The sequence below is a fragment of the Mauremys reevesii genome, linkage group 21 (assembly GCF_016161935.1).
Source record: "Mauremys reevesii isolate NIE-2019 linkage group 21, ASM1616193v1, whole genome shotgun sequence".
Lineage (NCBI taxonomy): Eukaryota > Metazoa > Chordata > Testudines > Geoemydidae > Mauremys > Mauremys reevesii.
Genome location: NC_052643.1, coordinates 23,929,721 through 23,951,830, shown reverse-complemented (window position 1 = coordinate 23,951,830; position 22,110 = coordinate 23,929,721). Strand labels below are relative to the sequence as shown.

Sequence of the window (22,110 nt, the reverse complement as noted above, 5' to 3'; positions counted from 1 at the left end):
TCCTGGGGAGGGGCCTGTGTGGAATGTACCCTGAGTGTGTGTGTCGGGGAGGGGGGAGGGCATGTATTGGGTTGTAGTGTTGTGTGCTGGGAGTGTGTTGGGTTGTGCAGGGGTATGTCTTGGAGGGGTGGGGGGTGTTGTGGGGCTGTGCACTGTGTGTTGGAGTGTGCAGAGCTCTTGTGTGCGGAGGTGGTTTGATCATTTATTCCACAAACTAATGTTTTCCGCATCATTTTCCCATGTTGGAACATAACCGCCCCAGTGACTCCATCTCCCATTCTTTGCCTGCTGTAGTGGGCATGGGGGGTTGTGCATGTGGGGTGCAAGTGTGTTGGGGGCAGTGTGCAGGCATGATCACAGCAGGAATCATACCGGGCAAACCTGGCACAGCCTGGGGCAGAGTGCCCCCTGGGAGGGGATCTGCGATGGAGGAGAATTCCAGTGTTTCCCTGCGGCCCTGCAGTGTGGCCTGTCCCTTACACCGATGCAAAGTGCGGGGGAGACATTGCCCAGTTAGGTTGGTGACCTTCCACCCCCATTGTGCACTGGTGTAAATGGTGGCACGAGGCTCAGGCCATGGCATCTGGGCAGGCAGGAGAGCCTGCTTCAGCCGGGCCTGGGTAGCGAAGAGCAGGTGAGAGCGAGCTGGGGTGAGGTCAGGTTGCAGTCACCACCTCTGTGAAAGACGCACACCCAGTCTCCCTCATCCCCCCTCCACACTCTAGTAGCTTGGTCTAGGCCTGTGCCTTGTCCAGAGGCATGAACCACCATGGAGCAACCACTCCCTTTATTCTTGGCAACAGCTTTTTTCCCGTCCCTGCCCAGCAGAGGCCAGAGAGCTGCGCTGGCTGGAATCAGCACTGGATGCACCATTCCAGGAAAGCAGGAAGCCCTTGTCTCCCTACGGTTCCTCCCCCGTCTTAGTGCAGCCGGCACATCAGTGAAGCCGGGGGTTAGTGCTGCTCAGGTTGGAGCGCAGGGATGGGACGATTGTGTGCTCCACATTCATCCCCAGCTAGCCTGGTATTCCCCAGCACAGGCTCCTGCCTGCGACGCCTGTCCCCATTGGAAAGAATGTAGGAGCCCTGGAGTGTGGAAAGTCCGCACTCTTTGTTGGCAGCTACTTCAAAGGCTGCAGGCTTCCCATCCTCAGGCAGGGCCCTGGGCACCCATTCACCTTGCTTTTCTACAGCACCCTGCAGGATCCCAAAGCACTGCAAGGTAGGCAAGGGTAGGCCTTATCCACATTCTCTAGATGGGGAAACTGAGGCATGGAGCAGGGACATGACTTGCGTGAGACCAGATAGTGAATCCGTGGAAGGCTAGGGAAGAGAACCCAAGACTCATGACTTCAGTCCCTAACTCCAATCACTCCTTTACATCTGTACAGGAACCCTTCCAGTGAGCACTGAAATGCAGCCACGTCTGGGGTGGGACATGTCAGCTCACAGGAGTCCTTCCACAATAGTTTAGAACAGGAAGCAGAGTAGAAGAGAGCAGTGGATGGAGATGTAGGAGGCAGCTCTAGCTAGTCACATAGCTGAGTCTCTTGTTTGAAAGAGCCCAGCCCCTGCAAGGGCCTGCTGGGGCAGTGGCTCAGTCAGCACTACCACTTCCCACCGCCTCGGGCCATTCTTTGAAGGGCTCCCACATCCTGATGCGAATCCACCCAAACGAAGTCCAAACTGCAGCCCCAAAAGAGCAGACTGGGGCTGAATATTGTGTGACTCCAGCAACCAGCGAGCACGTTCGGAGTAGCTACCCCGGGGAGCTGCCCAGCCTGCAGCCATGTGCTGCATAGCCCAGCTGGGAGAGCCCAGGGCCTAGGAGGCCCATGGACGGGGCAGCTGTGCTCACAAATCCACTTGGGTTACAAAGGACAGCCCTCCCGCACCCTGCCCAGTGTGTAGTGGCTGCAGGGAATTCTCATCGGACCACACCTGGGGCCTCTGGGAAATGCGTTTGGTGGGTCTACCCTCGCTGGCAGCCTCAGTAGAAGGCTGAGGACTGAGCTCCCCTCTGGCCCCTGGAGCCCAGCCAGGCAGGGCCAAAGAGGGGTGAAAGGACTTACCGGTACTGCCGGAGTCCTGAGGGGGGCATGGCCTCAAGATTTATAGGCCCTGGGGCACCAGCTGTGGCTGGGAGACCCAGGGCCTTTAAATCAACCAGGGCCTCCCAGCTGCAGAGGTAGCTGGGAGGCCCCCAGAGCTCAGGGGCAAATTAAAGGGCCCGGGGCTCTGGCTGCCGCCGGGAACCCTGAGCTTTGCGGGGCTGGGGCAGGTATTTAAAGGGCCAAGAGCTCCTGCCGCTGAGGGGAGCTCCAAGCCCTTTAAATCCTGGCCCAAGCCCGGCCACTGGAGCCGCGGCCGGGATTCAAAGGGCTCTGGGCTGCCCGCAGTGGCGGGGAGCTCTGAGCCCTTTAAATCTCAGCTGCGGCGGGGGGTCTAAAGGGCTCTGGGCTGACTGCAGCCACGGCAGCCCAGAGCCCTTTAAATCCCCGCAGCGAAAGCCGGTGCAGTCCGGCATTGCGTACTGGCTCTTGCTGGCTTACTTTTCACCTCTGGGGCCAAGCCACCTTGGTGGGGGCAATGCATGGGGGGAGGTTGCCTGCACTGGGGTTGAAGGGCAACAGGCTCATGGTGCAGCCGCTGGGCCTTCAAACAAATGAAATGGAGCAACCCCTTCCCCACCCACCTGGCTCTGCTCACAGCTGAATTCAGGTGCAGCTTATGTAGGGACTGATCCCTTGCAGCACTGTGCAAATCTGCCTTCTGATCCCACTGACGGCTCCTTCCCTGGCACCACCGCTGGGGGGGCCTGTCAGTAGGGGCTTAGTCCACACAGCTGTGTACCCTTACAGGCCCCCTCCCCCACACACCAGCCCTAGCTCCCTTCTGCCTGACTCAGTTTGCTCGGGGGTCTGTCTGGCCTGGAGGGGGATGCAGCATGCAGTTAAAGCCAGTGGGGGCAGATCAGGCTCAGATGGACCTGAGGAGAGCAGGGCTTGCAGTGCTGTCTCTTCAGCCTCCCAGTGTGCCCCAGCCTGGCCCAGGAGGGGCCACCACTAGTGCTTGGGGGAACGTCCTGGTACCCCATTCCTCTGCACAGGTTGGGGCGGGTCATAGCCATGTTCCTGCTTCTCAAACCCCTGGCCATGCCCGGCCCCTGGTGTAATTTAGAGCAGCCTTGGGGCTGTTCTGACTTATTCTCATTTCCCAGAGCCCAGTGTCGGCCACAGGCAGCAGAGAACGGTTGGAGCGCTCCGGGTGCACCCCTCCATGCCTGCACAGCTCCCTAACAGCACGGACTGGGAAAGGAGTTGGGCTAGAGTCCTGACGGACATTCCATTCTGCTGGAGGGAGGTGGGAGCTATGCAGGAGGGTTTCCCTGGGGCACCTTCAGGCCCTCTTTTGCCTCCAAAACAGTATAAAGGAGCTGGGAGCAACAGATGCAAGCCCAGAGAATCCAGAGGATTTTTCCTGTCACAAACTGATGCTCTTAAGGGACAAGTGGGAGCCTAAAACGCTGGAACGTGCCCTTCTCTTAGGAGCCTGGTATGGACACAGCAGTCCAGCGTGGTTTGGAAATGGGTTGGCATGGATGTGAGAGAGACAGAGAGCTCCTGTAGCTCCACATTGTCCCTCTGCAGGGCGGGAGCAGAAAGGACAGGAGAGTGTGATACATTAGCCCATTATAACCTGTCATGGCCATTTAAGGTCATCTGACTCCCTTTGCAACAGAGGGAGTCTGGGCCCCACTCCAGCCTGGGTGGCTATATTCTGCCTGTCTAGATCTCCTCGAGGTACCAGCTAAAGAAGCTGTTTTTCACAGAAGTCATGGGGAATGGGAGAGATTCTGGTAGAGAAGCAAATGTGGTACCCAAAAGCGAGGAGTGATATTGGCCGTTACCAGCTGGGAATTGAGCTTCCAGGCTGTTCTGCATTGCTGGAGTGGGACAGAATGTGGCCCATGGTTCCTGGGTAGACACCAGCCTCATGTATTCCATGTCTTCCCACCATAAAGAATTAATTCCTCACGCTGCTGTAGTGCTTCCTGTCCTGAAGGACCCAAAGGCACAGGACACACAAGAGCCTGATCCGGTTCCCTTATGCCAGTGTAACTCCATAGACCTCATGGGCGTTAGTCCTGATTTACACCGGTGTATGTGAACTCAGAATCAGGCCCTTCACTGAAATTCACGCACCTCTCTGATGGAACTATGCCACCCCCATTTCCCCCCTGGCATAAGTGAGAGACCAGCTGTGGGCAAGGGGGTGTGGGCAAACAGCCTGTGTACTCCGGCTACTCCTGACTGCTGGAATGGCCCTTTGGGGCCAGGAGGCAGCTGGGCATCAATCAGAGTCATCTGTGAGCTGGTCTGATTTACCCAGGGGGCCGGCTGCAGGACTGGGGAGTCACCAAGGTTGGGTCAAGCTAAGCTCACTTGCCCACCACTTCAGGGCCTTCACCAAGTACAGCTCAGACAGACCGTATCTGTCTAATTTAATCCAGCCCCTTGCCTACACTACTGAAAAGTTTTGCCAATGTATCTGGGTATTTAGTTAAACCACCAAAACGTGCTTAGGGTAGGTGTGTTCTATCTGTATAAAAGTGCTTACACCAGTATATCGGGGACCTGCCATCAACTCTACTGGTATAGTCACTTCTGTACCAATATAACTGTCTACACTAGGGCTTTTAATGGCATAAATATGCTGATAAAACTTTTAAGTGTAGACCAACCCTTAAGATGTTCTCCAGCTGCCCATCACCATAGTCTCTGGGCACCCTCCACATAAAACCAAGATCAATAGCTAAATCCCTGGTGGATTTCATGGTATCGCTGGCACCCTGTGTTCCTTGACTTTAGCAAAGCTATTCCTTGACTTTAGCAAAGCTTTTGATACAGTCTCCCACAGTATTCTTGCTGGCAAGTTAAAGAAGTCTGGGCTGGATGAATGGACTATAAGGTGGATAGAAAGCTGGCTAGATCGTCTGGTTAACGGGTAGTGATCAACGGCTCCATGTCTAGTTGGCAGCCGGTTTCAAGCGGAGTGCCCCAAGGGTCGGTCCTGGGGCCATTTTTGTTCAATATCTTCAGTAATGATCTGGAGGATGGCGTGGACTGCACCCTCAGCAAGTTTGCAGATGACACTAAACTGGGAGGAGTGGTAGATACGCTGGAGGGTAGGGATAGGATACAGAGGGACCTAGACAAATTAGAGGATTGGGCCAAAAGAAACCTGATGAGGTTCCACAAGGACAGTGCAGAATCCTGTACTTAGGATGGAAGATTCCCATTCACTGTTACAGACTAGGGACCGAATGGCTAGGCTGCAGTTCTGCAGAAAAGGACCTAGGGGTTACAGTGGACGAGAAGCTAGATATGAGTCAACAGTGTGCCCTTGTTGCCAAGAAGGCTAACGGCATTTTGGGCTCTATAAGTAGGGGCATTGACAGCAGATCGAGGGACGTGATCATTCTCCTCTATTTGACATCAGTGAGGCCTCATCTGGAGCAGTGTGTCCAGTTTTGGGCCCCACACTACAAGAAGGATGTGGAAAAATTGGAGAGAGTCCAGCGGAGGGCAACAAAAATGATTAGGGGGCTGGAGCACATGACTTATGAGGAGAGGCTGAGGGAACTGGGATTATTTAGTCTGCAGAAGAGAAGAACGAAGAGGGATTTGATAGCTGCTTTCAACTACCTGAAAGGAGGTTCCAAAGAGGATGGATCTAGACTGTTCTCAGTGGTACCAGATGACAGAACAAGGAGCAGTGGTCTCAAGCTGCAGTGGGGGAGTTTTAGGTTGGATATTAGGACACACCATTTCACTAGGAGGATGGTGAAGCACTGGAATGGGTTACCTAGGGAGGTGGTGGAATCTCCATCCTTAGAGGTTTTTAAGGCCCAGCTTGACAAAGCCCTGGCTGGGATGATTTAATTGGGGATTGGTCCTGCTTTGAGCAGGGGGTTGGACTAGATACCTCCTGAGGTCCCTTCCAACCCTGATATTCTATGAGTCTATGATTCTATACTGCAAACAGCTGTTTCTTTGTGTGTGTTGCTAAAAACCACATGAAGTCTTTAAAAGGGAAAGTGCTTGTAAAATCTCTGATTTGACCCTATTTCAGTGTCACTGCGTAGGCAATAACAAACATTAGCATCCGGTGTTGCCCTTTGGTTTCTTCTCAGTTTCACTTTGAGGTTCTCAGCTCTGCAGCCTTTGGGCTGAAAACTCTGCAGGGGAAGTTTAAAAAACAGTGTTTCCACTGGACTTAATATTTATTGTTTTTAAGCCATGGAAACTTATTTCTGTTTGTGTTATGGTTTGCTTTATACAATCCAAATAGTGCAGTGAATAGGAATAGCAGAGGCCTTTTAACCAGGTAATGCCTGACCCAGAGGTCATTATTGTTCATCTAAAATAACAACCTCTTTATGTAGGATACTGCAGTTTAACTGCATGTTGTCAAAGAGACAATGTCCACTTGCCAGAATGGGTTGTTTCCTAGCAGTCAGGTTGGTGCAGGAACCAATAGAAAGGCAGGATTCCAAGGACAGGGCTCCTTTACATTTATAATACACAAATAGCCTCACTCAGTATATTTACAAAGTGTTTTACATGTCCAGAGCACTCTGCAAACATTTGCTTTTACAGGTGGGGAAACTGAGGCATGGAGCAGCAGAGGGCTTTGCTCTTCTACAAGGAGCCAGTGTTAGGGCCGGGTTGAGAAATCAGGGTCCCTGGGCTCCCAGCTTTGTGCTCAGGCCATCAGACTTGTACCTCACAACATGACACCCACACAGGATGGGATAAAATGGAATTGTGAAGTATGTACCTGCTGTCAGTGCAAGTGCCTGACTTGACGGCTAGGGTGTGTGCAACATGTTTGAGACTGGTGCATGGGAGTATGTGTGGGGAGTGTTATGGTGTGCGAGTTTGTGAAGAGAGCACATGTCGGGGTCTGGGTATTGTGTGTATTATGATAGTTTATTAACGTTTACAAGCTATAATACATTTTTAAACAAAATAAATAGTAATATAGTTGACAATTCTTTTAACAGGCCCCATCCTCACAACAACGAGGAGTCTGGTGGCACCTTAACGACTAACAGATTTATTTGGCCATAAGCTTTCGTGGGTAAAAAAACCCACTTCTTCAGATGCATGGAGTGAAAATTACAGATGCAGGCATTATTGTCCTCACAACTTCACAAATAGCATCAAATTGTGCATCTCCTCCCCAGCCTGGCTAAACTGCCAGGGAGACGTACCAGGCCCCCGCCCAAATCTATGGCAGCCCATCTGCACGGTGCTGCCTGGGCACAAGCCACTTCCTTGCACCCCCAGCCCCTCCGCAGCCGCTGCCTCTTTCTCCCATGCCTGGCCTCGCACACGCACGGGAGCCCTTCGTGGCCACAGAGCTAGGGCAGGGCCCCGGGTTGCCGTCTGTGTGCGCCCTCCGTCCCTGCCTTCTCCGTCCGGGGCTCTCCGCGCGCAGGGCCCGGGGAAGGGGCGCGCTCCGTGCAGCGCGGGGGCTGCTTTACTCGCTGCCCGCCCGCCCTGGGACCCTGCTTTGCTCCTAGGCGGGGCCTTGCTGCGCGGAGCCGCTTCCCTCCCGGCGGGGGCCAGCTGGGCCTTTCCCCAGCAGCAGCAGCTGCCGCCCGCCCCCTCGCCGCGCAGGGACTGGAGGCGGGCCCGGGCCCGGGCGGCCAATGGCAGCGCTCGCGTGCGTGGCTCCGGCTGCCTTACAAAGAGGCCGACGCGCCCTGCCCGCTCCCCCCGCGCAGGCTGCGCGCACTCGCATTGTCTGCGCCGCCCGCGACCGCCTTGCCCAGCGTCGGAGCGACTAAGCGCGGCCAGCCCGGCTGGGCCGCCCGGGGAATGCGGCCGTTTGCGCCCGCTGCCTGACGCCCCCGGGCCGGGAGCCGGAGAGGCGAGGGGCCGGTGCGCCCTGTGAGCGCCATCGCGGAGCTAGAGCGCAGCGCAGCGAGACGCTCGCGGGCCGGGCCTGCTCCCTCCTGCCCGAGGCCGGGCACAGCCTGACCCCGGGGCCGGCGGCTCCTTTGTCTCGACCTCCTCCGATGCCCCGGCGCGGGAGGCCGGCGGCTGCGCTGGGCGCTCCGGGCCGGCGCTGGCTCCCCTCCCAGCCGTAGCGCCAGGGCGCAGGGAGCGGCAGCTGGCCTGGCCCTTTGTTTGTGCCGAGAGCTTGCCCCGGAGATGGGGCTCCGGGGGGGCCGCCCCCGGGCGGGATCGCGGGACCGGCCGCTGCGCCTTTGAGTCGCTCAGGTTAGTGCTCCGGACACACCGAGCGGGGCCGCGCTGCGAGCTCAGCCCAGCTCCGCTCCCGGGTTCAGCGGAGGACACGAGGGGCGGGGGAGGCAGAGAGCCCAGGAGCCGGGAAGTTTCAGCCCGGTGGGGTGCCGGCTTGGCGGGGGAGGCTGCCAGTCCGGGGCTGGACCGGTTGCCTCTCCGCTGCCGTGCAGCGTGTGGACAATGAGGGAGGGTGGTTGTGCCCTGGGGCTCACGTGGGTCGTGTGGCCAGGCTGGTGGGTAGATTGCGTGTTGCATCTTTGCTAGGTGGAAGCTGTAGCTGGCCCCGGCAGGCTGGAAAAATCCAGATCCTGATGGAGCAGGTTCTGAGGCAACGCCCAGCTCTAGATCCTGCTGGAACCCGTGTGCATGCACATTCCTGACGTGGCTTTCAAAGGTGCTGAGCATCCATAGCGCCCAGTGACTGCACCTGGCGCTGTGGGCACCAGCGCCATCAGGCACTGGGCCCCAGAAGTATTCAGTGAGCCACAACCCCTACAGGCCTGGACATAATTCGGTGGATGAAAACTCAAGAGCCAGCTCCTCACACCATCCTCCAAGTAGAGTGTGAATCAGCCACTAGGCTGAGGCTGCCAAAGTATGATTGGAGCTGCATTGTAACCCATGTTGGGGAAGGAGGGTGTGGGGGAGGACTGGCCTGGTCCATCGGATGTGCCAGGACCTGTTCTTCCTTCTGCTCTCAGCCTGGCATGGGCAGGTGGTGTGTGGTCAGAGTACATTTTGCAGTGCTGCTGCATGGATGGTGATGGTGAGCCGTGAGCGTGGGGTTTTCTGGTCTCTTCTGCTTCTGATCTCAGAGGGGCTGGTGGGGTTCCCTGGAACACTCCCTGCGTGGCAGGAAGAGGGGCTGGCTGCTTCGGGGGGTCAGAGTCTTGACTCTGGCTCGGGCTGGTAGTGACAGGGGAGTGCTGCTCTCAAACAGCTTCAGGAGTCGCTATGTGCAACTAGTTGAGGGGTCTCAGCTGACAGGTGTCCACTTGACAAGAAATCCACCCTCGCAGCTGTCAGTCTTGGGGCTGCTTGTCTGGCAGCCTCTGCAGAAAAGAAAAGGATGATTGAGCCATGGAGACTGAGCTCCCCCCTCGCTCCTGGAGGGGGTGCGCTAGCTCCGGGAGGAATGATGCTGCTCCCCCTTCAGTGCATGGAGGTGCCAAAGGGGTCCCAAGGTATGTGGCATGCCCGCTGCAGCACTGACCAGCTTGAGCTGTCTGCAGCTGCATGTGGATCGCCTATCGGCTCCGATTGCAAATGCTGCTTTCCCCTGGGGGCGTGTTGCAGAGATGCCCCATCTCCGCACAGAGGGTTACCCACAGCCACGAGCGCCCTTTGCACAGCAGGAGTCTCCCCTCTCCCCCAGAGCATGGCTCCCCTAGCATTGGGACTGCACTTCCTGGGTGGCCAGAGCCTGTTATCTTATCACACCAGCATTACTCCCAGCTGGGCTTTTGATGCAATTGATCTCCCTGGGCTGGAGCAGCTGGAGTCTCAAGTCTGGTCTGCTCTGCTTCTGGACTTGCTGATGCTTCATCCTTTGTTCCTGGAGACACCTGCCCCAGGGTCTGGGCTCCCTGTCCCTGGGGTGCCCTATTGCTTCCTTTGACCTGGATCATCTCCTTGTCCAGCAGCTCCTGGGACTTGCTTCCGAATCTCTCCGTCCCCATCTGCCAGCTCCTTTGGCCTTTGCTCCAGGAAACCCCCTGAAGCGTGTGGACTCCCTCCTCCTTGGCTTGGCTTCTCCGGGCCATTGTTCTCCTTAACTCAGGCTCCTGCTTTGCTCCCACTCCCAGGAACCTCAAGGCAATCAGTGACCCTGAACATGTTTGTTCCTTCCTCTCTCTCTATTGTCTGTCTGTGGCACTATCAATGGCACCACCCGTGGTCTGGGGGGCCCTGCTGGGGCTGGACTCCATGGTCTCCTTGTGATGCAGAGTGCTGCACCCAACCTCACAGGCTTTCCAGCTGCTTCCAAGCTCAGTCCATTTCCCCCTTCTGGCATCTCCAGTCACCCCCCCTGGTGACCTCTGATCGCACAGGCTCTTCTCTGGGGGCGAGACAGGGTTCTGGGGTCCCCATTCTACTGCCACTTCCCAGCCACCCTCAGCTGGCTTCCCTCTCAATCTTCCTTTTCACTCTGGGGCTGAGTGTCATTCATCCTCCTTGGCAATGGGCAGAGACCCTGACCCTCGCATCGTTAGTCACATTCTCCTGTCTGCCCCCGTGGGGGAAGAGGGCAGGATCTCCCTGCTTGAGAGGAGCCTCCTTGTGTCCCCCCCTCCCCCCAATTGTGGCTGAGCTGTAGGGAGCACAGGGTCCTCTCATCTCATCACCCTGAACCCCGTCCGCCCACTGCGCTGTGACGTGGTGGGTGATGCGGGGCCCACCTGAGAGGGGAGTGGGGGGGAGGCTCAGTTCCAACCATTGGGCGAAGATGGGGGGGTTCTCTTAACTGCAGACTCTGCACAAGTGGTGGTTTCTTGGTCCTGTCTGGGGAGGAGAGGGGGTGTCACTAGATGATCTCTTGAGGCCCCTTCCAGCCCTGCTTTTCTAGGATTATCAGCCCCCTCCTGCTGCCCCATCTCTTCTGCCCACCCCATTCCTATCTGCTCCCCTCATTGGCACAGTCTGTGCACTATACTGCCTGCACACGCCCCCGCAGTCTGCACCTCCACGCACGCTGTCAGTGTATTGTGTGTGCAGACTACTCAGCCCACGTCCATGCCCAGCAGCCATGGCAGCCAGCTTCCACCTCTTCCCCGGTCTAAACTCTCCAGGGGCAGTAAGTGAAACCGCAACCTGCTTGCCCTGCCCCAGCCTAGCCTAGCCATATTGTTCTCCTAATAGGAGCCAATGAGACTCCAGCAGGGGCTGGGCCCAGCCAGCGCCTGCCGGTTCTGGGAACATCCTGCTTCCAGCCACACTGGGCCCCTGCCCGCTGCATGCGTTTAATGTTTAATGACTGCTGCACTGATGTCTGCTGGGAAGGCGGGGGCGGAGGTGGGAGGAGGTGCTAGCGCTGTGTGGCAAAGGGAGTCCAGGGGGTGAAACCACAAGCCCTGCAAGAGTTTCTCCAGCTCAGGTCAGTGAATCCCTTTCTGCCCTACAAAGGAGGGAGAAGAAAACTCCGCCCTCAAGGTCGGTGGCTGGGAGGACAGGACGGGGCAGCAATTCCCCCTGCCATGGATGTGAGGTGCACTGATGTCACAGTGATGGGGGTGAGAGAGGCCCATTTGGGCTCCTTTGCAGGGGCTTGGGGGTGGCACACCCATGGGGCTCAGCTCTGCTGGGAACCAGGCCTGCCCTGGCCTGTGCCATTCTCCGGACATGTAGGGGGTTGTGGTCACAGTGGGTCTGTACAGCCCAAGGTTTGCAGCCAGCAAATCAGTGGGCTGCTGCATTGGCTGCCTCTGAGTCTGCACGCTGCTTCCTGTGAGGGATTCTGGGTAGTGTAGTCCAAGGCAGATTTCCTGCAGTGAGACGTACTTGGACACGCGCTGGCACCGCCTGCCCACGGAGCTGCCGTGCAGTGCGCTCAGCCCTGGCTCTGCCCCAGGTCTTACTTTGCACAGTCATACTGAAGAGGCGCAGGGTGCTGCGGTAACCTGGGGGATGGCACAGATTTGCCATGAGAGGCTCTTTGCTGCGAAGACAGAGGCACATGCCTCCCGGTCTCTGCTGTGCTCCAATGCCATAAATCCCCCGGCTGTGTCTGTTACCTCTGTTCTCATTGCCTAGCCCCTACCCAGGTGGCTGGGGCAGCACCTCAGGGGCATGGCGACCTCTGTTAAAGGTTCTGGTGGTGGGACAGGCATCCTACGCATGTGGCCTCTTCTGGTTATGTTTCAGCCCTGAGCCAGAGGCGATGTTGTCATGTGGGGAGGGAGGGGCCTGGATGTCATGGGCCTGGTTCCATAAGGGCTCTGCGCCCAGTGTGCCTGTTCTGAGAGTCAGGCCTTATGGCCCCCCGTGCTGTGGCTGAGATGGCTGCAGCAGGAGTGCTAGTGGTCCCTGCGATGGCGTTTATTGGACACCTGCCCACATGGGGCTAGGCTGAGACCTGCCGAACTTGGTTTACGTGGGGCCAGAGAACAGCCACGGTGAACAGGGGGCACTGGCGCACTCCCCCACTGCCAGCCGGGGCTCGACTTAGATGTGTTCTCTAGCAGCCAAAGGCTCCGTAGCCGGTTTGTGGGCCCTGCACTCCAGTTGCTCCTCCTTGTGTCGGGCAGCCAGGGCTGGAGGCTCTGCTGATGACCAGGCAGCCCTTCCTGTTCTGCACAGATTCTTATACCGCTCTCCGCACCTTAGTGTCCGGGCTGGCCTCAGCGTAACCTAGAGTAGCCCTGGAAAGCTTTGCAGTCTGGATCAATCCAGGATCTCTGTGTTCTCTGCGCTGCTGGCCCAGCGCTGCCCTCAGAGCCCCTCCTGTGCCAGGGGAGCAGGGGGCACTTAGGACAGCATCCAGGGTCTGCAGCAGAGGGGGAATCGTGCCCCCCCCCCACTTGGCAGGGATCCCCTTGGCGCCAGATTGTACACGGGAGCCTCTCGGAGCACCCAGAGCCTCTCACCCCCCATCCCAGCTGGCAAAGTCGATGGGGCTGGAGAGGCCTGCTGCCTGGCTCTGTGGGTACGGCTCTGGTGTCTGTCCTAGGCCCCTAGAAGCTCAGAGGAGAACAGTTAGTATGGTCCCATGGAGGATGTGGTCCCCATGCTTCATTGCTTGACTACCTTGGCTTAAGTGCCAGGAGTGACAAAGTGGGGGGGGGGGGTGCTGTGCACAGGATCTGGTGTATTTTAGTGTATCCCCTATAGAGATTGGGCCCCTCTAATTCCAGATCCTCCGGGCACAGTGGAGTCAGCTGCCAACAGACCTCCTGGTGCTCCCCTCTATTCATTGTGCCTGGGAGAGTCGCAGCTGGAGGGGAGTGTGCTCTGTCCATTGACTCTGCCCATGGGGGTTCTTGGAGAGCATTCAGCTCCACACAATCCAGCCTGTGTGTGCCGGCTGTGGTGGGGGGAGTGCCATCTGACTGGCTGCGCTGGGCCATTCATCCTTCCCGGGGGGACAGCCGGGGAGTCAGCTGTATGGTAATGGCTGCCCCACTGAACGGTGCGGGGGCAGATCCCACACAGGCTGCTAATCCTGCTAAGATCAACCGCCTTGCCACATGCCTGCCCCACCTGGGGGGAGCAAGGGGATGGGAGGCCTGGCCTGGCCTGCCTCTCCTAGCCGTGTGTGCGCATGCTTGTAGCACTCTGTGTGCTGTCACTGCTCGAGCTGGCTGCGTTCTGCTCTGTGGCAGTGTGCGCACATCGCTCTGTGTGTCACCAGTTGTGGGTGTATTTGTGTGTCTCTGTGCAAGCCCCACCCCTGCAGCTCAATCTCATCTCCTCCCTGCAGAGCCGGGACAGGACCGTGTTCATGTGCAGAACGACCCCAGCAGCCCCGGCATGACATCAGGGAATGGAAACTCTGCCTCTACTGTCGCTGGCGCTGCCCCCCAGAATGGTGAGAATAAACCACCACAGGCCATTGTGAAACCCCAAGTCCTGACGCATGTTATCGAAGGGTTTGTGATCCAGGAGGGGGCAGAGCCGTTCCCGGTACGGACCTTCTTCTTTTCCCCTCTTTACGCTGTTCGCTTTTTGTGTTCTCGCTTTGGCGCATGTGCAGGTTTCGCTCCTGCTGTTTCCCTGACGATAGCAGGAGCCAGCTGAGCATAGGCCTCCAGTCGCTGCTGTGCCATGGTTCAGCCTGAGGGGGGCGTTCACCTCTGCTGTGAGAGACGCAGACCCTGCCTCTGCAGCGGGGTGCTATTCTGGGCCAGGTGGTCTAATGGTTAGAGCACAGGACTGGGAGTCAGGACTCATGAGTTCCATTCCTAGCTCTGCCACTGACAGGTGTGATCCTGGGTGAGGCTCCTTTTCGAAAGCGGCCTCTGAATTTGTGTGCCCAGTTTTAGACACTTTGTGCCTTGTTTGGGATGGTGCACGCTCACGGAGGGTGCTCAGTGCTTCAGGAAATCAGGCCCTCGGTGTGTCCACTGGAGCACCTGGGACCTGAGGCCCCCCAAATCCAAGGCCGCTTTTGGAAAATGGGGGCCTCAGTTTCCCCATGCGAGCCATGCGGATCATGAGACTTTGGGCAGCACTGTGGGAGGCAGGGGTGAAAAGCACTAACTCAAGGGTTATGATTCGAACTTGTTGCTGTTTTCAAATGTGCTTTGAAACCCTGGGATTCACCGTGCGCGAAGGTAAAAGTGGGAAAGGAATTACTGCCTTTGAAAGGGGCAGGGACACTTCTGGGCATGGGTTTCAGTTTTATTGTTAACTTTATTTACAAGAACCTTTAAATAAATACTGTGGTGTTAGCTCTGCTAGGCAGCCAGACTGGTTAAGTGCTCAGGAACTGGGGGCAGGGGGCCTGCAGCCCAGTCAGAGCTTCAGCCTGAGGCTAGAGCCCCCACTCCGCACTTTGCCAAAGCATTTGGGTCAGTACAGACAGTGACACGCCCAGCAGCGCATGGCATAAAGCGCTCCTGAGGAAGGAGCAGCAGCTGCTGTGCTTAAAGGGGTCCATTCCAGCAGTCTCATCTCAGCCCAGTCTCTGCCCAAAGGGGAATATTCCACTTGGCACAAAAATGGTCAAGCTGCTTTAGAGCTAGAGAAAAAGATCAACTTTCCTCAGAACAAAAACAAAACCTCCCTCGACACCATCTTCCCCGGGTGACCTGGCAGGGCAGGAAACAGCTCGCCCTGGGGAAAATAAGCAGACAGGTGACTGAGCTGTGAGACTCTGCAAATTGCAGTGGATGAAATTCACCCCCATGCAGAGGCCCAGCATGAGATAAGTGCCCTTCCTAAACCTGCGGGATATCTGCTGCCCAGGGTGGATTTCACCACTGCTTGTGCGGTTCACATGGCCCTTGGACTCAGGCTCCGATCCTGCATAACCGCGAAGGGACTGCTTGCAGCAGGTGGGTAATGCAGGATTGGGGCCTGCGTGCGTCCGCTGCATGACTGAGGGAGGCTGCACTGAGCATGCGAGCTGGGTGCTGAAGTGGGGAGATGAGGATGAGGCAAAGATGGCTGCACTCTGTGTGGAGGAGAAATGCACCTTAGAGGCACAGGAGAGGGGTGGCTTTCCCCAGCGCGTGGGGCTGAGCAAATCATTTCAGCCTCTGGACATGGGCACCCTCTAATATCAGTTTGCTGCAAGCTGGCAGAGCTGGGTTGCTAGCTGGCCTCATGCTTGCAAGTGGTAAGCTGGGAATTCAGACCGGGCACAGGGAGTGGAGCAGAGAACTTCCAGCTCCACCTCCAAACCCGAGCGGGCTTGCGCTGCATCCGAATGAACAAGGGCGTGCCCCTGAATAACTCAGCTCTGTGCAGGCCAGGAGCTTCGCTGGTGCAGCAGGGAGCATGGCAGAGCAGCGTGAAGCAGGAGTCTTGCTTCACTCTGCAGCCCCCTGCCCCCTAGCTGGCCCACCAGAGCGGCCTGGCTTGGTGGGTCACTGCTGTTGCCCTTCAGTGGCTGTGTCACAGAGCTGCTAACAGACCCACCACTGCTGCCAGCTGGGGGAGCTCTCCTCCAACTCCCACAACAAAGGGCTGTGGTTCTGGAGCCGAGTTCTGGGCCAGACTCCCAAGGGAGAAGCCCCCTCCTTTCCGCCCACTGCAGGGTTTTTGGAGGCCTGCCGAGAGCTGGCCCGTGGCTGCAGGCAGAGCAGCCCTCTAACCTGTCTCGCCTTGTGTCTCCGGCTCTCCAGGTGGGGCGCTCTTCACTGCTCGTGGGGAATCTCAAGAAGAAGTATGCCCAGGGCCTCTTGGCCGAGAAACTCCCACAGCAGGACAATACAACCACCACTGACTCTGAAATGGAGGAGCCCTATCTGCAAGGTAGGCCCCGGCCAGCAGGGGCGCTAGAGAGCTGAGCCGCCTGCTGCTGCTCCTCCCATGCCTCTAGTCAAGGGAGGGGGCAGCTCTCGCATTCGTTAAGAACTGAGGTCGGGGGCTGCCTGCTCCCTTGGGAGCGCAGTGGGTGCTGAGGGTCAGACCTCCCCACTGTCCCCACCAGAGGGGACACGATGAGATCACCATTTCACCCTAGCACAGGCAGAGCAGCCCTCGGCACTATTCCCACTGGGAAGAGGGGGAGGAAGAGACAGCAGGGAATAGGGCAGTGGGAGCACGGGCTAGTGGTTGGAGCTGGGAGTCAGGAGACCAGGGTTCTATTTCTGCCTCTGCCACTACCCTCCTAGGTGACCGTGAGTCACTTTCCCCTTTTGTGCCTCAGTTTCCCCAGCCATACGATTGGGAGGGGGTGATTGATCCTGACTCCCTTCCCAGGGACTGTGAGGGCCCATTGAAGGCTGCAAAACACTTTGGGGTGAGAAAAGGGCGCTGAGGGTGGAGAACAAGGACCGTGCAGAAGGGGGAGGGCAGATAAGCAGGGAGCTTCTCCTCCTGACCTCCAGCTTGTAGGCTTATGGGCTGGGGCCAGGGCTGCCCCCTGGGGCCTTTCAGGGACCCTGGCCTGTCTTCCAGGTTCAAGGGACAGCCTGGTGTCTGGCAGCAGGACCCATGGAGGGGGCTGGGGGGCCAGAACGCAAAGGGGGCTGAGTCATTCAGGCTGATTAGCAAACAGTTGCTGCACAATGTGGGTAAAGTGCTGGGGGGAGACATGTAAAGGCTGAGAGGCCTCCAACACCCAGATGCTGTTCAGTCTCCTCAGGGCTGCTGGGTTAAGAGGCAAGAACATCTCGGGATCCCTGTGCTGCTGCCTCATGCCCGTGGCTCCAGGAATAACTTGTTTGCCTGCCCACTAAAGCAGGATCCCATGGCACCCAGAGGCAGGCCAGCCTGCCTGTCTGACAAGGGAGAGCACAGCAACCTGAGAGCCAGAGTGTCTGCCGGGCGGCTCTATGCCCTCGGCTGGTCTTTGAGGGAGAGGGAACCTTCCGGGACAGTCACCCCCTTACCTAGAGCAACCCAGGCACCTGCGGAGAGTGGCCTGGGGGGGGTGGCCAGGGGAAGCAGGGGAGTGTGACCTGTGTGTGGCAGGGGGATTGGCTGTGCTGGGAGAGGCACTGCTGGGGGCCAGTGCTGGCCTGTGGCCCAGGGGGCTGTGCTGGGGGGTGGCTATGCCGGGGGGCAGGGTTGCTCTGTTCAGGCAGTGGCTGAGGCCCCGCTGCATGCCAGGCTTGTGCGAGCCGTCACTAAGAGCTGGGTGTGTCTGTCGGTCCCTGTGTCCCGCTGTGTCCCCAGAATCCAAAGAGGAGGGGAACCCCCCGAAGCTGAAGTGTGAGCTCTGTGGCCGCGTTGACTTCGCCTACAAGTTCAAGAGGTCCAAACGCTTCTGTTCCATGGCCTGTGCCAAGAGGTGACCACTGCTGAGCAGCGCCTGACCCCACGGCCCCCTTCCCCACCGAGGGGAACCTGACACCACCGAGCAGCTTTCACGGTTCTGCTGCTGGGCAAGGCCCCCTACCATGGGGCAAAGCCCCTGAGTCCCACCCCATCCCTCTCAGCATCATCTGTCCCATGGGGGGGGCTAGGAGCTCTGGCTCCAGGGGCCGGGGGACTGGCAGGGCCGTGCTGTGGCTGGTGCACCTGCCTGGTGCGGGGCTCCCCCAGGTGCCATCTGCACCCATCCTGCCACTGTGGGGAGCGAGGCAGGGTTGTGAGGCTGCTGACCTGAGACCCCATCACTGACCCACTCCTGGCTCCCCTGGCAGGTACAATGTGGGGTGCACGAAGCGGGTGGGGCTCTTCCACCCTGACCGCAGCAAGCTCCAGAAACCGGGGGCGGCCACGCACGGGCGCCGCCGCACCTGCAAGGGAGCCTTACCCGTCCTCAGCAAGGACACCAAGAAACAGGTGAGCAGCAGTCTACCCCTGGGGTGGTGATCCGACCCCCTTTCCCTCCCCCAGGAGGCAGCTAGTGTGTGAGCCTGGAAGTCAGTGACCTGGGCTGCCCATTGGCCCTTGGCAAATAGCTGCACCTCTGTGGGCACCCCCTGCTCACCTCAGGGCTGAAAGGGGTAGTTGCTGCTGCAGGGCAGGTGCATGGAGGTTCTCGGGCAGATGGGGCTACAATAATGGTAACCGTCAGTTAGCCCCATTGTCCAGCTGGGGGAGAGGGGCAGTAATGTGCTGAGAGGGCATGGGGCAGGGTGTGGGGGGGACAGAACCTAAGAACCTCTTAGCAGAAAGTTGATTCTGTCAAAGCTGGGACTAGAACTCAGGACTTTGGGCTCTGTCCCCTGCCCTCTAACCACTAGACTGCACTCCCTTCAGCATTAGCAATAGAACCCAGGAGTCCTGCCCTGGTTCTGAGCATTACACTGCAACCCTCCCGGAGGGAGCAGTAGGACCTAAGCGTCCTGGCATCGCTGTTGCCTGCAGAGCAGAAGAGACTGGGGAGGCGTGTGTTGCACAGGGTGGGTCTGGCTCCTCCACAGGCTGACCTCTCCACTGCCCCTGCAGACGCCGGTGTCCCTTTCCACGGGCTCGGTGCCACTCTCCGTCACAGCCTCGCTCCAGCTCAACCGCAGCCAGGAGGATTCCAGCCGCTGCTCCGATAACTCGAGCTATGAGGAGCCGCTGTCTCCCCTCTCGGCCAGCTCGTCCACCTCACGCCGGCGGCAGGGCGAGCGCGACCTGGAGCTGCCCGACATGCACATGCGGGACCTGGTGGGCATTGGGCACCACTTCCTGCCCAGCGAGCCCACCAAGTGGAATGTGGAGGATGTCTATGAATTCATCCGCTCCTTGCCAGGTGAGGGACCCTCCTGGGCTTGCTCCCCTCCCTGCCACATGGGCCCTGGGCCAGCCAGGGCCTGCAGGATCTTTAAGGCCTGCATGTCTGGGGGGTTGCTTTGCCCACTGCTGACATGCAGCTAGCTCTGGGGTGGAGCCCAGCAGCTGTTCGGTGCTATCCAGCAGGGTGGGCTGGAGTTAGCATGGCAAGGAGCAGAGAGCATGCTTTGACTTCTAAGGAGACGCTAGTGAGCTAGGTAGCAGGTTTCAACTAGAGCAAACCACTCTGCCCTCAAATCAGAGCGCTGGTGGTCAGGCTAGGAGGACCCTCAGCAACCACCCTGTCCTCCTTCTCACCTCTGCTGACCCTGAGCGCCTACCTCCATCGCTGGGGCCTTGGACAGGCCACTCCCCACTGTCTGAGCTGTCAGTCTGTCCTGCAGGGGTTCCTCCAGGGGCTTTCCTGTACCCTTGACTTCTCCTGGCCTCTGCCATCAGCATCCCGCTCCTTTGGCCCCACCTGTCACATTGCTGTGAGATGCCCCGACCTGCCCCTGGTTTGTGATGCAGGCAGAGGGTTTGTCTGGGCCTCCCTGGGAGGGAGGAGTCTTGCCAACCTCCCTCCACCAGAGACAAGGTGCCCCGGAGCCATGGGCTGACTGCCCTTCCAGTGGGGTCATCGGGTCGCAGCGCCCTCCCTGCTCCTGCCTCGGGAGCACTGCAGCCACCTGTGGGGTGGGACACAGGAGCTATTTAACAGCTCACAGCAAGAGATTGTGGTTTTGTTCCTGGTCCAGTTTGCAGTTATCGCTGCCAGGGGACCTGAGCTAGGTATGGCCGTGGTGTCTGGGTAACGTGGTCAGGCACTGTTCTGTTTTCCTGCCAACTGGGGCTGCCTGCGAGGGGACAGCACCCCTGCCAGTCCTGTTCCCCCGCACTGGCTCAGGCTCCCAGATCTGCTTGGTGTAGGGAGCTGGTGACAGCTCCCTGGAGAGGGCAGAGCTGGCGCCTATGCTGATGGCCTCACTGGCTCCCTGCAGGGTGCCAGGAGATCGCGGAGGAGTTCCGTGCCCAGGAGATCGACGGGCAGGCCCTGCTGCTGCTGAAGGAGGATCACCTCATGAGTGCCATGAACATCAAGCTGGGCCCAGCGCTGAAGATCTATGCCCGCATCAGCATGCTCAAGGACTCCTAGAGGCGCCCGCATGCGTGGCACAGGCAGCCCACCTGGACACTCCCACGCAGGGCAGAGGCACCTGCCTACACAAGCCCTTGGGCAACAGGCTGTAGCTGTCGCTAGGAGCTGGGGGGATGACGCTGGGCCCATGAGCTCCCTGTGGCCTGGAGCACAAAGGGCCCCTGAATCCCCCAGCTGGGGTCTGGATACCTGTCTTCCCACCTCCTGGCTGGGCGGAGGCTAGGGCTTGCGGGGCTGTACATATACTGTAGCATTAGCTTCCCCTCCTGCGGTCCCAGCCTGCCGTGCGGCGCACAGGGGGAGGGGATTGCGGCTGCAGGGCAGGCTGGGGCTGGGCAGGGGCAGTGGCCCCCATGGCCAGCTGCTGGCTGGCAGTAGGCAGGGCTGGTCTGATTCCCTGCTACCCACCTGACTGAGACCCACAGGAGCCCCCCTCCCCCCAAGAACTGCAGACTTGCCACGTGCTGGACCCAACCCCCGACTCTCAATGCCAAACAGGATGGTTGCCTTAAAGTTGTGTGTGGTTGTGGTGCCAGGCACTGCCCCCACCCCCAGTAGGCAACCAGGTCCTGGGCCCCCGTGTATGCCCCCAGCATGTCATGTGGCTCAGACTGTTAATGTGGAAGCCAGTGGGTGCCACTGGGGCTGGCTCCTGAGCAGTGGGGGCCCTGCTCCTGGGACAGTACAGTGGGGAGCAGGCTCCTGGCTGGCTGTAGGGGGAGGTGCCCAGTGCCCTTTGGCAGGGGGCTGCATTGCAGCAGGGCCTGCTGTGTTCCCTGGGCACGGGCACTGCTGGCCCCAGTGGCCCAAGAGCATCCGTCCCTGTGCTGGGGAGGGGGTGGGGGCTGTCCCTCCAGGCCCCCAGGGCCTGTGTAGCCGGCTAATGTCAGCAGAGCAGTCCCCCACACTGGCTTGGGGGGTATCTGCACAGGCCTCCCTGGGGCTTCCCCTAGCGCCTGTCCTCAGGCTGCCATAATACGGCCGAAGCTGCCTGTATGCAGCGGGGTGGGGGCTCCAAGCCCCACTGAGAATCATTCCTCTCTTGAGCCGGGGAGATGCAGCTCCATCCTCGCCTCTGTGCTGCAGCGCTGCAGCCTGCAAGCGTCCCCCAGCGGGTAGGGAGCTGCTCCTGGCTCTAGACTGAGGGAAGCTGGTGTGGGGCTGGGCTGGGAAGGTCTTTTTAAAACCCTTTTTTTCCCTGTTGTTTTTAATAAACGTTACAAAAAACTCCACAAACCTCCGCTCAGGGGCTTTTCTGGGCCTAGGAGCATGCTGGGCACCAACCACCCTTCTGCTGGTTAGTAACACGAGCAGGGGCTCGGCTAGGGGGAATGTTTCATCGCTGCCCTGCCCTGCCCTGGGGGGAGACGCGCTAGCTGGGTGCTGGTTTGATACTGCAGGTGCTGGCAACGCAGCGTTCGCTCAGGTTTACCCAGTCTCCCCAGTGCCAAGAGCTGGAAATGGGGTGGGGAAGGGGGTTGAAGGAAGGAGTAAAAGGGGGAGAGGAGGCAGTGTCAGCCCTTGGGGCTGACTGGAGCTCGTGAAATCCGTGCGGAAGGGGCAGGGTGAGAGCTGTGGATCTGGCGGGTTGATGCTGAGCAGGGCCTGGGGGCCAGAATTCTTCTTTTCACTTTTCAAAATATTTTTCAAAACTGAAACTTCCAAGCCAGAAGCGTGGCTGCCCTCACCAGCTGGGCCAGGGAAGGGGGCAGAGACTTGGAAACCAACAAATGAAAAAATGCCAAACCCCTTGGAGAGGCCCCAAACAGGAGCAGCCTCCCCTGAGAGTCCTGGAAAACTTGGGAAACCAACTGGT

General features: G+C 58.6%; 1 protein-coding gene across 10 annotated transcripts in view; it reads left to right on the top strand.

The window, feature by feature from the left end:
• The window catches only part of PHC2 (polyhomeotic homolog 2), a 61,991-nt gene extending 40,287 nt beyond the window's left edge, over positions 1-21,704 (top strand). For 7 of the 10 annotated variants that reach the window (XM_039509065.1, XM_039509055.1, XM_039509057.1 and 4 more), the window contains 6 exons: positions 13,737-13,939; positions 16,105-16,234; positions 17,603-17,717; positions 18,073-18,214; positions 18,824-19,115; positions 20,137-21,704. In XM_039509065.1, the coding sequence (XP_039364999.1) occupies positions 13,737-13,939; positions 16,105-16,234; positions 17,603-17,717; positions 18,073-18,214; positions 18,824-19,115; positions 20,137-20,291 (1,037 nt within the window). In that variant the 3' untranslated portion in view covers positions 20,292-21,704. Of the gene's footprint in view, positions 1-8,056; positions 8,294-13,736; positions 13,940-16,104; positions 16,235-17,602; positions 17,718-18,072; positions 18,215-18,823; positions 19,116-20,136 lie in introns of those variants that run through there. The other 3 variants (XM_039509061.1, XM_039509063.1, XM_039509064.1) reach the window with 2 other exon arrangements.
• The last annotated feature ends 406 nt before the right edge of the window (positions 21,705-22,110 follow it).